The sequence below is a fragment of the Eptesicus fuscus genome, chromosome 19 (genome assembly GCF_027574615.1).
Source record: "Eptesicus fuscus isolate TK198812 chromosome 19, DD_ASM_mEF_20220401, whole genome shotgun sequence".
Lineage (NCBI taxonomy): Eukaryota > Metazoa > Chordata > Mammalia > Chiroptera > Vespertilionidae > Eptesicus > Eptesicus fuscus.
Window position 1 is genome coordinate 32,694,065 of NC_072491.1, and position 15,438 is coordinate 32,709,502.

The 15,438-nt window shown below is 43.2% G+C and overlaps 1 protein-coding gene across 2 annotated transcripts in view; it reads left to right on the top strand.

Moving 5' to 3' along the window:
- Positions 1–15,438, top strand: part of CHD7 (chromodomain helicase DNA binding protein 7) — a 177,809-nt gene that overhangs the window by 136,133 nt on the left and 26,238 nt on the right. For both annotated transcript variants that reach the window (XM_054708709.1, XM_054708710.1), the window contains 11 exons: positions 311–448; positions 542–663; positions 1,016–1,259; positions 2,397–2,573; positions 3,765–3,908; positions 4,941–5,196; positions 10,660–10,870; positions 11,393–11,588; positions 11,887–12,054; positions 12,295–12,474; positions 15,307–15,417. In XM_054708709.1, the coding sequence (XP_054564684.1) occupies positions 311–448; positions 542–663; positions 1,016–1,259; positions 2,397–2,573; positions 3,765–3,908; positions 4,941–5,196; positions 10,660–10,870; positions 11,393–11,588; positions 11,887–12,054; positions 12,295–12,474; positions 15,307–15,417 (1,947 nt within the window). The remainder of the gene's footprint in view (positions 1–310; positions 449–541; positions 664–1,015; positions 1,260–2,396; positions 2,574–3,764; positions 3,909–4,940; positions 5,197–10,659; positions 10,871–11,392; positions 11,589–11,886; positions 12,055–12,294; positions 12,475–15,306; positions 15,418–15,438) is intronic.

Below are 15,438 nucleotides of genomic sequence, written 5' to 3' on the forward strand. Positions count from 1 at the left end.
GGCAAATAATTTGCACAGGCTCAAATTCAGCTATTATTTACTAGATATTTATACCTTTTAGCTTTTGAACATTACTTATCAGTGACTTAAATAAAAATTAATTTGTTCTGATAATACTACTCAATAATACTATTTCCAGTTTAGACTTGAGACTCTATAACTAGGGACTACTTTTAAAACTTCTCCCCATTAAGTCTTACTGTTGCTTGGGTGGTGTCTGTTGACAAATGAGGTAGAGCACGCATTTCCTTTATACATCGAGCATTTTGGTCAAATGAACCTGATTCCGATTCCTTTCAACGTGCCCCAGCCCGTGACTCACTACCTGGTGAAGTGGTGCTCCCTGCCTTATGAGGACAGCACTTGGGAGCTCAGGCAGGACATCGATCAAGCCAAGATCGAGGAGTTTGAGAAACTAATGTCCAGGGAGCCAGAAACAGCGCGCGTGGTAAGAATTGGCTGAGGGTAGGGGATTTAATTTGAAAATAGCATCGAGCGGTCTTTGAGAAACCACTAATGGGATTTACTATATTTGAAACAGGAGCGACCTCCTGCTGATGATTGGAAGAAATCGGAGAGTTCCAGGGAGTATAAAAACAATAACAAACTCAGGGAATACCAGTTGGAGGGAGTAAACTGGCTACTTTTCAATTGGTACAACATGTATGTAAAACATGTTTCCTTCACTTTTAAAAAGGCCTATTGGTTTTTCCTTTGTAGTTATTGAAAATAGTACTCAAATATAACTTAATAACATTTAACTCTCTACTAAGATTATAATAAAACAGCAAACATTGGAAGTATGCTTATTATTTATTCAACAAATAATACAGAGGTTGATAGAAGTATGTAAAAATAATTATTTCTTGGAAATGTATTTTACTGAAGCTAAGGATAACATCTAAGATAGGCATTTGTGAGTATAGTAATATATGTCTTGTGAAAAGAAAAAAAAAAAAGCAGTGACTAATATCTGTACTCATTAAACTTTCCTTCTTTTATTTCCTTCCCAAAGGCGAAACTGCATTTTAGCAGATGAAATGGGTTTGGGAAAAACTATCCAGTCCATTACATTTCTCTATGAGATATATTTGAAAGGAATCCATGGCCCTTTTTTAGTAATTGCCCCATTGTCCACAATCCCCAACTGGGAAAGGGAATTCCGTACCTGGACAGAGTTGAACGTGGTTGTGTATCATGGGAGTCAAGCTAGTCGTCGGACCATTCAGTTGTATGAAATGTACTTCAAAGATCCCCAGGTAAAACATCACAGGTGGTTTTGCCTATGCTTAGTATGTGCATTTTAAAACATTGGGATTTAAAATGGTCTCAGTGATTTGAGGGAAAGGTTTAGATTTTGCAAAATTGAGAAATTTGCTTTAAGTTTCTTACCTAATTTATGATTGTGTTATATTTCTGCATGTCATAATTACAGCTTTTCATTTTTATAGCTTAATCATTTTTATTATTAGATTAAAAATAAATGAATTTTTTTTTTTACCTTGGATGATCAGTGAAAATCACTTAATGTGTTGATTTGCTAATTGGCTTTCTTTTGCAATTAAAAATGTAAATAGAAAGAATATTTTGTTACATTCTTGCTGGAAATGAAAAATACTAGGCACGTAATTTTGAGTGACACAATGAATGAAATACATCCAAAGGGAAGATTTTATACTTTGGCTCTTAGTAGCAATTACTGTGAATTTTCACTTTGCTAGTTACCTGCAATTATTCTGTGATGTTAACATTAAAAATTACTTGATGAAGAAGGGAGAATAGTAATCCCTAAATTAGTTTTAAGCTCTAGGTAGTAAATGGGAGTTAAATAACTGCGAATAGGACAGAGATTTTTGTTTTACTTTTTGTTTGCTTTAAATGTAAAATCTGCCCTATAACTGTTTAAAAATGGAAATATTGAAACTTGTTTATTTTGTATTTATCTTTAAATTTGGGAAATTATTATAAGTTCTATCCCAAATGAATGATTTTTGTTTTATCACTTTAAAAATAAAAAAATAAGTTACAAAAGTAAAAGAAAGGTAAAACACTTTAAAAAGTAAAAAAAGTTCTTTTTAAGTTAGCTTAGTACACAGTGCTTTGGCCTTTCACTTCGGAGTCCGTGGGATGTGACTAGAATGGGCACTCTTAGTAGCACTTTACTGCATGTGGATCTGTAAGGAAATTGGATCAGAAATTTTACTAACAATTTTCTAACCTTGAAAAAGGGAAGATTTTAAGGCCGCCTTATACCACAGCAGCTTAAACCTCCAAAATACGTGTTACTTAAAATAAAGGTGTCCCCAAAGGGATAAATCCATATGTCTTATGCTCTTTATTTATTCTCAGAGTTGTTAATCTGTAGTGCTAGATAATAATCAGAGTTGTTTTTGTAGGGTCGAGTGATAAAGGGGTCCTATAAGTTTCATGCCATCATCACGACCTTTGAGATGATTTTGACTGATTGTCCTGAGCTTCGGAATATTCCATGGCGCTGTGTAGTCATCGATGAAGCCCACCGGCTGAAGAACAGGAACTGCAAGCTGCTGGAGGGACTCAAGATGATGGACTTGGTCAGTGACATTTGGTGATTCCATTGAACCCGAATACAACTGTCGCTGGCGCAGCATTCCCGCCACTCTGGATTGGACTGATGTCTGGGGAGGGTGTTTGCAAAGTCTGTCAAATGTGATACATCCTCCTGCGCTTGTAGTTACACAAAAGTGGCTGCTGTCTTCCTGATTCTGACATTGTTGGCTGGTATCACAGCATCATATAGTCGTGATACTTTCCCTAAAATGAGTTTCAAGTAATTGCTAAACAGTTCTCCGTTTTGGATGTATGGAAGTAGGACAAGGGCACACATGTGATAGGGGAGCTGGTGAAAGAGCTCGTAAACAGGAGGAATTGTTTTAAAGAAATACCTGACTTGGTTCAGAGACAAAAAGTTAGAAATATCATCTGTTAAAAAAAAAAGTGATTGTGGTCTTTAAAACCAAGCCGACCCCTTTGCTAGTTTGAAATTTTTGAAGAACAAAATAGTTTTTCATGTGCTGTTGCGTATAGAAGAACTTCTTTTGTCTGCAACGTGAGTCATGCAGGAAGCAGATGGGGAGACTCGAGCGCTGCTGATGCAGAGAACAGAAAGAGTCAGGGGAGCTTTATCTGAGCCTGGGGATTTTAGGGAAAACTTCAGCTCTGATGCGGAAAAAGCAGACCCTTAGGGGACTTGTGAAGCTGGGGCACTACACTGTTGACCTAATGACCCCAGAAAGAGACGAAATGGCAAGACACAGTTACCACCAGGCCTGCAGTTCCAGGCAGGCCCCTCCGTGCGCATCTGAATCAGGGACCATTTTTTTCTTTTTCTTTTTTTTAAATATATATTTTATTGATTTTTTACAGAGAGGAAGGGAGAGGGATAGAGAGTTAGAAACATCTATGGGAGAGAAACATCGATCAGCTGCCTCCTGCACACTTCCCACTGGGGATGTGCCCACAACCAAGGTACACGCCCTTGACTGGAATCGAACCTGGGACCCTTCAGTCCGCAGGCCGACGCTCTATCCACTTGAGCCAAACCGGTCAGGGCAGGACCATTTTTTTCTTGTATCTCGGCCTTTGTGCCTAATTCCTTGACTTGACGTAGGGTGGGTGCAGAATTAACTTCAGAGAGAAGTAGGAACATGGGTACTAGAGAGGCTCTGGTTTTGAGAAACGGTCTTTGTTCTGATCTGTCACTGGCTCCCCTTGCATTCCTGCAGGAACACAAAGTGCTGCTGACGGGGACCCCGCTGCAGAACACTGTGGAGGAGCTCTTCAGCCTGCTCCACTTCTTGGAACCCAGTCGCTTCCCTTCAGAAACCACCTTCATGCAGGAGTTTGGTGATCTGAAAACAGAAGAACAGGTATTTCTCACGTCTACTTTGTAGTTTAGTCATGCAGTTGAAGATTAAGTCATGAAATGGCAAAGGAGTAATACTAAACTAACGTAAAAATGTAAGTCATCTTAGTTTTGTCCTCCTGCCCAGTAGACAAGCGAGCTTTATATCTCCTTTCCTTGGACAGCCCAAGTCTTCATGACAGAGGTTTTCTTGTCTGTCTGTCCATTTGCCCTTGTGAAGGGTTGTTGATGGGTAGAGGTGTTTGTGTAATTTGCAGAGGCTGCTGTGCTGTTGAGGTTGGTGGTTTTGCTAGGTCTGCTTTTGGGAAGGTTGTATACTTTGGGGGATAGTGTCAGAAGCAACGGAAATTTGTAGACTGTTTGCCTCCTGGAGTTTTAAGTTCTAGTCTTAATCTCTTCCGTTAAGTACAAAGTGAAGTCCGTTTTGTTTTGTTTTACTTTTCCTAAAAACTCTCCGGTGTGCTGTACCCTAGTGCCAGTCACCAGAAAAGGGAGCTGGAGGGAGACACCTCTGCTTGCAGGACTGGCTCCCTCCTGGCTTATTCGCTGTTTCTGGAAACCAAGAGAACTCAAGCAGAGGCCCCACCCCCTCCCCTGACACGGTCTCTTCCTTCCCCTTCATCATCCCCACCGCTCAGGACAAACAGAATTAAAAGGAAATGAGTAGAACAAGCCTCCTGGTTGAATGGTTCATTTGACATTGGATCATTCAACCTTCATGCACTTCTGTTATGAAAACTGGAAGTTTCCTGCCTTCGTAACCTTACTGGGCTTTTTAAAAATGGAATTCATTGGGGTGACATTGGTTAATAATGTTATACACGTTTCAGGGATACAGTTCTACAACACATCATCTGTATATTCTACTGTCTGTTCACCACCCCAAGTCAAGTCTCCTCCCATCCCCTTATTGGGCTTTGACACATGAAATTGAACGGTAAACTAGTAGGATAATAATCTTGCCTTTTCTCATTAGGATATGTGTTAACGTGCAAGCAAGTCATGACATCAGTATTTACTTAAGGTCCTTTTTTAGGTGCAAAAACTCCAGGCTATTCTAAAGCCGATGATGTTGAGACGTCTCAAGGAGGATGTAGAAAAGAACTTGGCCCCCAAAGAAGAAACTATCATTGAAGTTGAGCTAACAAACATTCAGAAGAAGTATTACCGAGCCATCCTTGAGAAGAATTTTACATTTCTTTCCAAAGGTGGCGGTCAAGCTAACGTACCTAACCTTTTAAACACTATGATGGAACTACGCAAGTGCTGCAATCATCCGTACCTAATTAACGGTAAGCCTGGCTGTCGGTAAACTTACTTCGTGTCATTCAAAGTGCCAGAAATCCTTTTCTACCTCCAGACTGAGGACTTTACGGGTTGTAGTCATGACTGCATCCTGACGCCTCAGTGTGGCTTTGACCAGCTCCCTGTCCTCTGTGCTACCTCCTTCTGTGGTGTCTGAAGGCAAAGGACCATCACTCCTGCCGGTCCCTCTCTGAAGCAGGATCTCACCTCACCTTTCTCCTGCATCCCTACATCTGTCTCACTCATGGAAAGGAGGTGTTAGTGCTCCATGGCTTAAAAGTGTTCACAGTTAAGGAGAACTCAGCCCCTGATTGAGATTTTCTTGCTGTGTGTGTGTGTGTGTGTGTGTGTGTGTGTGTGTGTGTGTGTGTAAATCAGAGAAGTTAGAGAGGAACTTTGGTCTGAGAGGCAGAGATTTATTGTCTGAAAACTTTGATCAGAGAAAATGTCTCTCAGTCTAGAGACCTTTAGCTCCAGTTCCCTAAGAATGAGAGATTATTTTATGGCTTTGATAATAGTTTGTCCCCTGTTGCTAATGAATACTTTATGCTCCTCCTGTCTTCTCACCTAAATTGATAGTGTTGTATAACCGGCATGAGTACAAACCTGTATCATATACTTCCAAACATCATGAAAGGAATAAACATTTCATGCCTGTGTCGTGGACGCGAGACTCTGGAGAATACGAGAGCCTTCATTTTGTCAAGGGTTGAGATTAGGAAGCTGTTGGAAAGGGGTGGCGTGGAGACAGCCTACGGGGCTGGGAAGGATATAGGCCGTCAGGGTTAGAACCAGGAAGGGCCTCACGCTGATGTAATAACATGAGCAAAGAAGAGGAGTCAGGAAGACAAAGGGGAACTTGCCCAAAGTGTAAAGTCCATGCAAGCAACAGTGCAATGGCGAATGTAGACGTGCCGGGACCCTGATGTGGAAGCCTCCGCGCTGGGTGATGGGATTTGTCTTCAGTCCGTAGGCAGTGGAGGACCACAGCAAGTGTCGAAGCTGAGAGATGGTTAGAAATGCAATTAGGATCATGGATCTGGCAACGTCGTATAAGACAGATGGGATTCGGAAAAGACAGGCAGGCGCAACAACCTGCTAGGGGGCTGGTGCTGTCGTCCAGGTGGAGTTAAGGTGGGGCAGGGAGAGCTGATGGGCCCACTCACATGGGTGCTTGTGCTCAGTTACCATTGGCCGGCAGTGCCGTTAGGTTCCTTTCCAGGGAGAAGGAACAAGCCTGCTTTGTCTCTATCACCATTCGTGAGGTTCAAGGGCAGCTAATTTAAAGAGTTCCTCATCTTTTCTTCCGTAACCTACACTGTCAGCCGCCTCGGCTCCAGAAGATCCTGTTACTAAATGACAAATGGCCCACACCTGGGAGACGGTCTCCGCGTGGCACCGGGGGCCATCGCGGTGGGGACAGCAGTGCATTTCCTCTTCAGACTTTGTGCTTTTAGCTTTGTCTTTTAAAGAGCGTATCATGTGTGATAATTACATGTTTCATGCCACCAACCTGCTAATCACCATGTGTTTAAGAGCCTGTATGGCCATTTATGGTGAGTGCCAGCCAGCCTGTTCCTGAGTTGGGGAGATGGAGTTGGGGCTTAGGGCAGTTGATGGTATGAGTAAAGACACACACACACACTTTTGCATTTAATATCCGGTGAAAAGAAAATGAGGGGAAGTGGCCTCCAAGGGGAAAGAAAAGGTGCTCACAAAAGAGATGAAATGCTGCCAACAGGGTGTGTGTGGAAGGAAGATCTCAGTGATGGTTGCCAGGTCTTGTTTGGTTACATGCTAATACATGCATTGAGCATTGAGAGGCGGGGGCAGGGAGTGCTGGGGGGGTGCTCCCCCCAAACCCAGCTGGTGGGTGTTCTCTGTAGCTGATGCTCTCTGGGGTCACCCTCTCTTATTGTTTGCTGGAGGCTCTTAGGACTTCTGCGGTTTGCATCTGTGGCAGTTGTTCTAACTGGTCACACCTTGAGCTCAGCGTCTCTGTCCTTCAGTTATGAAGTATCTATTAAGCAGGTATACTTATATGCCTTTATGTTGGGAAATTGTACCTCCAAGATACACACACACAGGCACACACACACATTAGAAATCACAACTTCACAGGTGACTTCTGTAGGCCTGTGTTTCACAGAGGCGGCTCCAGGGCCAGTACTGGCCACTCTGTCCACAATCTGGAGTGGAGAAAAGACTGACACAGCGCCCCCTCTACACAAGTTTGCTGAGCAGATAAAGGAGGTTGAATTGAAATTTGTATAGGTGGTGGCAGAGTAAAGCAGCCCTAATCAAACTAACGTGCAGTTCAATAAAGCACAATGCTTCTGAAGATGTGGGAAACAGAAACAGCTATAAGTTGAAAGGGGTAACAAGCAAAGCAGGAAAAAAATTGGGAGTGATGTTAGCATACAAGTTATATATAAAAAAAATATTTTGAATGTGCATTAAGTGCTTTCGTGGTTGGAACAATGCTTGGTGCTCTATAAACACTCAAAGTGTTGCTAGTTGTTTTTTCTTGCTAAAAGTTAAGCAGGTAACTGAGTAACATAAATGGCAATACTATTTTGGGTCCAAGCGTTATTAGAATGGAATGTTCAATTTTAGGTTCACTCTGTGAGATAAAGATAATGTTGAAAACTTGGTCAAAGTCCCCTAATGGTTAGGGGTGACTTGAGACTGTTGTTGTTGCTGTTGGGGGTAGGAAGAGTGTAGAGAATCGTGAGTAGAAAGAAAACAAGACTGAAGCTAAGATGCCAGAATGAATTTCAGAGAGAAAATAGTAACTTGTTTTTTTTAATCTTCAAAAGAAAATAATTTCTTGTTTAGTTTTGGCTAATATAGTAGATGTCATTGCAGTTACTTCCCTCACAGTGCCGGTCTGTTTAAGTGGAAAGTCTTCTTCTACACTCATTTCAAGAATGTCTTTGATACACATACACACACATTTTTAATTGTGGTATGATTGGTACTTTAATTCAAAACAGTGCCAACAAACTACATATTTTGGCTTCTCAGTTCATTTTCCGATTGGTATTTACAACTAACTTCAAGGTAAATCTAACAGATAAACTTGAGAATTTGGCTGCGACATCAGAATGTAGAAGTTGCCTCCCTCACCAACACCTTCCCATGCCCCTTTCCTTCAGTCTGGCCATAATAAATCCAGTGCCAAAGGAATCACATAGGGAATATGTTTGCTGATGTTTTAAAATGAAGTATTGTTAGTGTAAAGTAGCTGCCACTTAAGAACCAGAATTCATAACAAAGACCTGAATTGATTGGTTCAATCAGTAGTAGCTTTTATCAGGTAAAAAAAGAATATACTTAACATTTTTTTGAAAATATTTTAATTTTGATTATTCATAAGATGAGAAATTATTGGTAGTATTGAAAAAGCAGAAAAGTTATTTTTCATCTCTGCATAAATTTAAGATGAAAAATAATAGATTTCTCTACTAAATTGACTGAATTATTTTTTAAATTTTTTTACTAAAATAATCCAAACATGTCTGATATTTACTTTGTAAAAAATGATTACTTCATTTTTGAAATCTATTCATTGACCATTAACTTGTTTAAACTAAAACTATAAAAAATTTTTGAGTATGGATTATAATCTTAATGTGGACAAAATAACTATCCAGATATCGTAAGAGTAAGACCTCTGTCTTCCTGAGTTGCAAAGAGCTTATAATATATTGTCCCACAAGAACAAACTTGTAATAACACCTAATGTAGTAAGTGGACTTAAATCTGTTTCTGCTGTCTGCTGAGAATCTTCTTGTCCTGAATATAGAACCTACATTTCTAAAGTTTATGTTTTGAAAAACGTTACTGAACTTTATTCAAGAACCTGCCTGCTACTGTTCTTAAATAGCATTTTGTTTTTTACATGTTCTTCTAGTAAAACCTTTGCCCTTTTTTTTTCACTGCGAGGAAAATCCTGCCTATTAGCCTGTCGCTGGTGTGGAGAGGGGAGTGAGCGGCTGGCATTTCCTGCCAGCTCCCTTCGTAAGCAGTCACCGTGTGCTTTCCAGGAGGCCTCGGTGCTTGGGAAAGGCACTGAGTGACTGTAACCGGCTCTCAGTGAGATTCTGTGTTGATTAATAATTAACATGCGTTATTTGTGCCCACGACCATGCCATAACTTAATTTGTACAAGGCCCTTAAATGGAAAGAGGGGCCACATTTGCTGCGTCGGCCGCCCTCACAGAAGGACGACCGTCCGAGCGGCTTGGTGGCCCACCTGACCCACCCTTTCAGATCTTCTGAGGTTGTGTATCCCCTTCAGGTGCACAGTAGTTAGTCCACATGTTTACAACCAGGGGTAACAAGAGTAGTTTACAGTATCTGACACGGTTTAAGGAGGGAACCAATCCCATTAGACGGATTTGTTCGTTTGTATTTCCTAGAGAATAGGTGACCGCATCCCCGTCCTGAGGGAGGGAGAGGAGCTGAGCAGCCAGCCGTGCCCTGATTAACCCCCGGGAGGGGAGGAGGCCAGACGAAGCTGCCTAATTCTAGTTAAGCCACCTAAGCAGTTGAAGGAGGCTTAGCCTGCTGCTTCCAGGATGAGGGTGGGTTTGGGGTCAGGGAAGGAGGTGTGACCAAGATGTCATTCTCTTGAGGCTTCTCTCTCTGATGCCCCCCTCCCTACCCCCCAATATTTGAATAAACAGAAATCTACATGGGGCTGTGATGAAAAGAGGGTTAGGCCTAGAAATCTTACATGAAACAGGTATATTTTATTTTCAAAGTTTTTTGAGCTTTGAATAATTCAAGATCGAATTTTTGTCCCTTATGAAATTATCAGGTGAGAATGACTACAGAAGGAGATTTAGAGATTACAGTAGAAAATGTGTGCTATCCCCTAAAAAAAAAAAAAAAAGTTCCTCAAAAATATCCTGAACAATGAATTCCCTTTTGTGGCAGTCCTTTGGGCTGTATTATTGTACAATTGTAAATACAAACTGCTGCCCGTACACTGTAATTGTTAGAATTCTGTCTGCTTGTTTCTTGGTTTCAGAACAGATTTTGTTGTGTGTTTATATCCAGCTAGTAAACAGGTCTTTGTTTCGTCAGCCGTTCAGGTTCCACATTTTCTGTAGGTATCTGGCCCTTGGCTTGTTTCTGCCACTTCTGGCCTGACAGTCTGTTGTTGAAATTCTGTTTCTACAATCAGCACTCATTTGTTTGTTGTGGAAAATGTGGTTTTTCCCTCCCAATGCCTCAACGTGTTGTGCTGAAAACTTTGATCCCTTGTATGCTTTCCCGGTTTCGTGTAGGCCGAACTTGGAGGGAGGGGTAGCTTCGTGTTCGTAAACATGAGCACGGTGGTCTGGTTCCCACAGTTTGCGGTGGGTTTTGAAAGCTAGTTCATTGTTTTCAGTAATAAAAACCTTTTACTGTATTCATGTTATGCTGTCCAATCTCCGCAGGTGCTGAAGAGAAAATTTTGGAAGAGTTTAAAGAAACACACAATGCAGACTCTCCAGATTTTCAGCTCCAGGCGATGATCCAGGCTGCTGGCAAGCTAGTGCTGATTGACAAGCTGCTGCCAAAACTGAAGGCTGGTGGCCACAGGGTGCTTATCTTTTCCCAGATGGTGCGCTGCCTGGACATACTGGAAGACTACCTCATTCAAAGACGGTGAGGCCCGGTTCCATGAGAGTAAGAAGGAGATTCGGAAGTGCCCTTGCACAGGGCTCGACGTGGTTCACCTCGGAGTGATACCTGTGCTGACGGGGGTGGAGTGGGGACCTCGCATCTCTTCTTTAAAGGCTGTGGATGTACACGGCAGGCTCTCTGTGTAATGGCTGCCGTGGGTCTGCGCGATTTTGTGGGCAATTTTGTTTCCCGTTTCTTTCATTTGACCAGGGGAGAATAGTTCTGACCTAAAATTGAAATTGTTTGTTATTTTACTGTTGGAGGTGTCAGCTATTTTTAGAGGTTAGATGTTTCAGTGGAGAGGAAGTAAAATAAAATGTAATCTCTGGGCATTCGAACCAGTTGTGTGAAAAACAAAACCCATTTGCTCTGAAATTGTTTCTCATACATAATATCATCGTTAATATATGTCCCAAGTTGTATTACTGTCTCAGAAGTAAAAGCAGGGAGCAGGTGTATTGTAGCTGTTCGTCAGGCCTCCTTGCTCATACTGACCTTTTCCAGGTACCCGTACGAAAGGATCGACGGCCGAGTGAGAGGCAACCTGCGCCAGGCAGCTATTGACAGATTCTCCAAACCTGACTCGGATAGGTTTGTTTTCCTCCTGTGCACACGGGCAGGAGGTTTAGGCATTAATCTTACTGCTGCTGATACCTGCATCATCTTTGATTCTGACTGGAATCCCCAAAATGACCTCCAGGTAAACATGCAAGAGAATCTTCCTGATGCCTTTTTTTTTTTTTTTTTTTTAAGTCATTCTACTGTGACGGAGAATCCCTGTCAAACCAATAAATTAAAGTCATGTAGTCACTCAGGCGGTATCCTATGATGGGGGCAAATGAACCAACTAGTCATCAATTTATTAATAATGTAGAAGTAGTTTCTTTGTGTGTGAACCCTCTTCGAAGCCGCACCTGTTTATTGGAACAGCAGGTGCTCTCATTACCGACGACAGAGCCTTTCTTTCTTGGTAGCCATCAGTTCCCCTTTGCTTCCAGGCCCAGGCAAGGTGTCACAGGATAGGACAGAGCAAATCTGTGAAAATCTACAGGCTGATCACACGAAATTCTTACGAAAGGGAGATGTTCGACAAGGCGAGTCTGAAGCTCGGTCTGGATAAAGCGGTGCTGCAGTCCATGAGCGGAAGGGAAAACGCAACCAACGGGGTAAAGCCACCCGCGCCCACCGGCCCCTTCACTCACTCCGGCTCCCGGCTGGATGTGGCTCCTAGTGAGAAATGCTCCAGCATCCGCTTGTTCTCCAAGCTCAGTATTTCTTTTAAGCACTGTTTCCACCTCCTTTGTCCCTTGTTGGAACTTAGGTTTATCCTCTTGGAGGAAAAAAAAAAATTGTTTATTCTAAAAACATTTCAACTCTGTATTATTTCAAATATCTCTCTCAAACAGGTGCAGCAGCTTTCCAAGAAGGAAATAGAGGATCTGCTGCGGAAGGGGGCCTACGGGGCGCTCATGGATGAGGAGGACGAAGGGTCTAAGTTCTGCGAAGAAGACATCGACCAGATTCTCCTGCGGCGAACGCACACCATCACCATCGAGTCCGAGGGGAAGGGCTCCACGTTTGCGAAGGTGCGAATCGATGGGAAGAGGCAGGCCTTCTGCAGACGCTCAATAGAGTCCGCGGGCAGCACTCTGCGAAGTGCTCAGGAGGTGCACACGGAACGTTGGCCTTCTTACCCGGAATCAAGAAGTTAATTAACTCCCTGTGGAGCTCCTAATGCATAAAACCTTTGTTTGTGTTTTGGGTCCTGTTCTATCACATGGCACCGGTGGTCGCTCTCACCTTGGCCTCAGAGCTGCTTCCCGGCTCCCAGGCTAGTCCTTTACCTGTGGCCTTGACCCCAGCCTCTCCCCTTCTTGAGATCTGATTCCCGACATAGCCTCTAACAACCCCGTCACTCCCATCTGCCTTCCCCTCCAGCTTCAGTGCCATAACTCTGCTTTCAGAGCTGGAATCCACACAAGCATCATGCATACCAGTTGTCTCACTGCCTCCCTTTCTACTTCTTTTTCAACCTCCAGCTGCACCCTCCCCCGCCTCCTCATCAGACCAGCGCTGGCAAAGGTCACACCACTCGGGGTCGCTCTGGCAAGCGCCCCTCTGAGGCTTCCCCTGCATATTGACCTACCTGCCCTTCCACACCCAGGCCCCACGTCCACTTTTATTGTTAATAGCTTTCTTGAAGTGCAATTTGCTGACCATAAAATTCACCTACTTTACGTGTGCCTTGACCTTATTTACAGACTCGTGTAACTATCACCACAACATCTGAGTGTAGAACATTTCCATCACCCCAGGAAGATCCTGATGCCCATTAACAGTCCTGTCGAGCATGCCTGCGTGTGTGTGTGTGTGTGTGTGTGTGTGTGTGTGTGTGTCTCCTGCCAAATCCTTGGCAACCACTGATCTACTTTCTGTCTCTATAGATTTGCCTGCTCTGGATATTTCAGATACATGGAATCATGCAACTTGTATTTTGTGTCTGGCTCGACTCAGCACAATGTGTTGAGGGTCATCCATGCTGTAGCCCAGATCAGTACTTACTTTTCATTGCTGAGCCATGTTCCATTATATGTCTATGCTTCATTTACCAGTGGATGATGGACATTGGGGTTGTTTATTTATTCACTAGTTGATAGTGAAATTTTTGGTCGTTACGAATAATGTTGTTATGGAACATTTGCATACAAGTTTCTGTGTGGACGTGTGTTTTTGTTTCTCTTGCGTGTATACCAGGAATGGACTTGCTGGGTCATGTGTTAGCTCCATGTTTAACCCTTGAGGAACCTGCCAGACAGTTTTCCTAAGCGAACGTACTGGTATCTTTGCTTTCCCACTGGCAGTGTTTTTAGATTTCTAGTTTCTCCACAGCCTCAGCAATGTTTTTTATTGTCTGGCGCTTTGATTGCAGTCATGTGCGTGAGTGGGACGTGAGAGCCTCGCGGGTTAGAGCCGCATTTCTCTGATGCCTGGAGCATCCTTTGCTTGTGGCCTTTGTGTATCATCTTTGGAGAAATGTCTGTTCTAATTCTTTGCTCACCTTTTGAGTTATTTGTCTTTTTATTCTTGAAGCTTAAGAATTTTTTATATATTCTGGATAAAGGTTATCAGATAATACAATTTTCAAATATTTTCTTCTGGTCTTTTCTTAACCGTGTTTAATTTTAATGAAGCCCAGTTACCCCCCCCCCCTTTTTTTTCTTTTATTGTATTGTTTGTGCTTTTGCTGCATTGTCTAAACAAGTTAACAAAGGTTTGTCATCTTCTCAGAGTTTTATGGTTTTCACTCTTACATCCAGATCTGTAACCATTTGAGTGAGTGTTCGTGTGCGGTGATGTTGTAAGACAGGGTCCACCTTTCTTATGCGTGTGGACATCCAGTCGTCCAGCTCCTCCTCCTCTGGGCTCTGTGGTCCAACACCTCCTCCCTCACGTCTCTGCCTACACAGACACACCTATTTGTGCACCTGAGTAACACCATTCAGATGCCAAAGTTGGATGCTGCCGTTTTTTCCTGGCTTCCTCCTTTTCCTTCGTACTTCACATTTAGCTAGGTTCTCACTCCTTCCAGTTAATCCTTTAAAGAAACTTTGTTTCTGCTAGAACCGTTTTCAGTCTTCATTACTTCCTCCCTAAACTACAGTAGCCTGCTCTACCCCTTTCTGCCCTCCACGCTCCGACAGCGGTGCCTTTGCCTAGGATGCTGTCCGGGGTGATGTCCCCAAGCAGAGTTTGCTGCTTCCTCAGGATAGAGTTTGGGCTCTGTTTACAGGACACGCAAGGCCTGCCTTAATAGCCTGATGTTTGGCTTACTCTTCTTTTTAAAAAATACATGTTTTTATTGATCTCAGAGAGGAAAGGTGAGGGAGAGCGATAGCAACATCCATGATGAGAGAGGATCAGTGATCGGCTGCCTCCCACACGATGCTAACCACTGAGCCACGCCAGTGGTGCTGGCTTCTCTTCTTGATTCCCCTCACCCCCGGCCACAGGGCACATCACCTCTCTTCTCCTCTGTGCTTTGAGCTTTCAGCAGTCTGGTCCAGGCATTGTTTTCTAGAGAGCCTGTTCTCCCTTCCCAGCAATGCCCTCCCCGTACCTTCACCCCAACCTGAACCTGGTTAGGGCCTTTCTCTGTGTATCAGTCACACCTGTACATCCCTTTGTTACCTGGGGTGTAGTGTGCTGAGCGATCACCTTTTGTTTCCTGATCTGCCTCAACCCCTGGCCCATGAGCTACCCGAGGGGGGGTGGTCTTTGTCCCGGTGCCATCGACGGCGGCATCTGGCACACAGTGGAAGAAGGCAGACATGTTTGAGTGAATGGATAAACGGGAGCTATTCTGCATTTTACCTCTGAGAAAAGCATCTCAAAGTAATGCATGTTTTCCCCCCTTTTAGGCCAGTTTTGTTGCATCTGGAAATAGGACAGATATCTCCCTGGATGACCCAAATTTCTGGCAAAAGTGGGCTAAGAAGGCTGAGTTGGATATCGATGCCTTAAATGGGAGGGTGAGTGAGAGGTTCCATTCA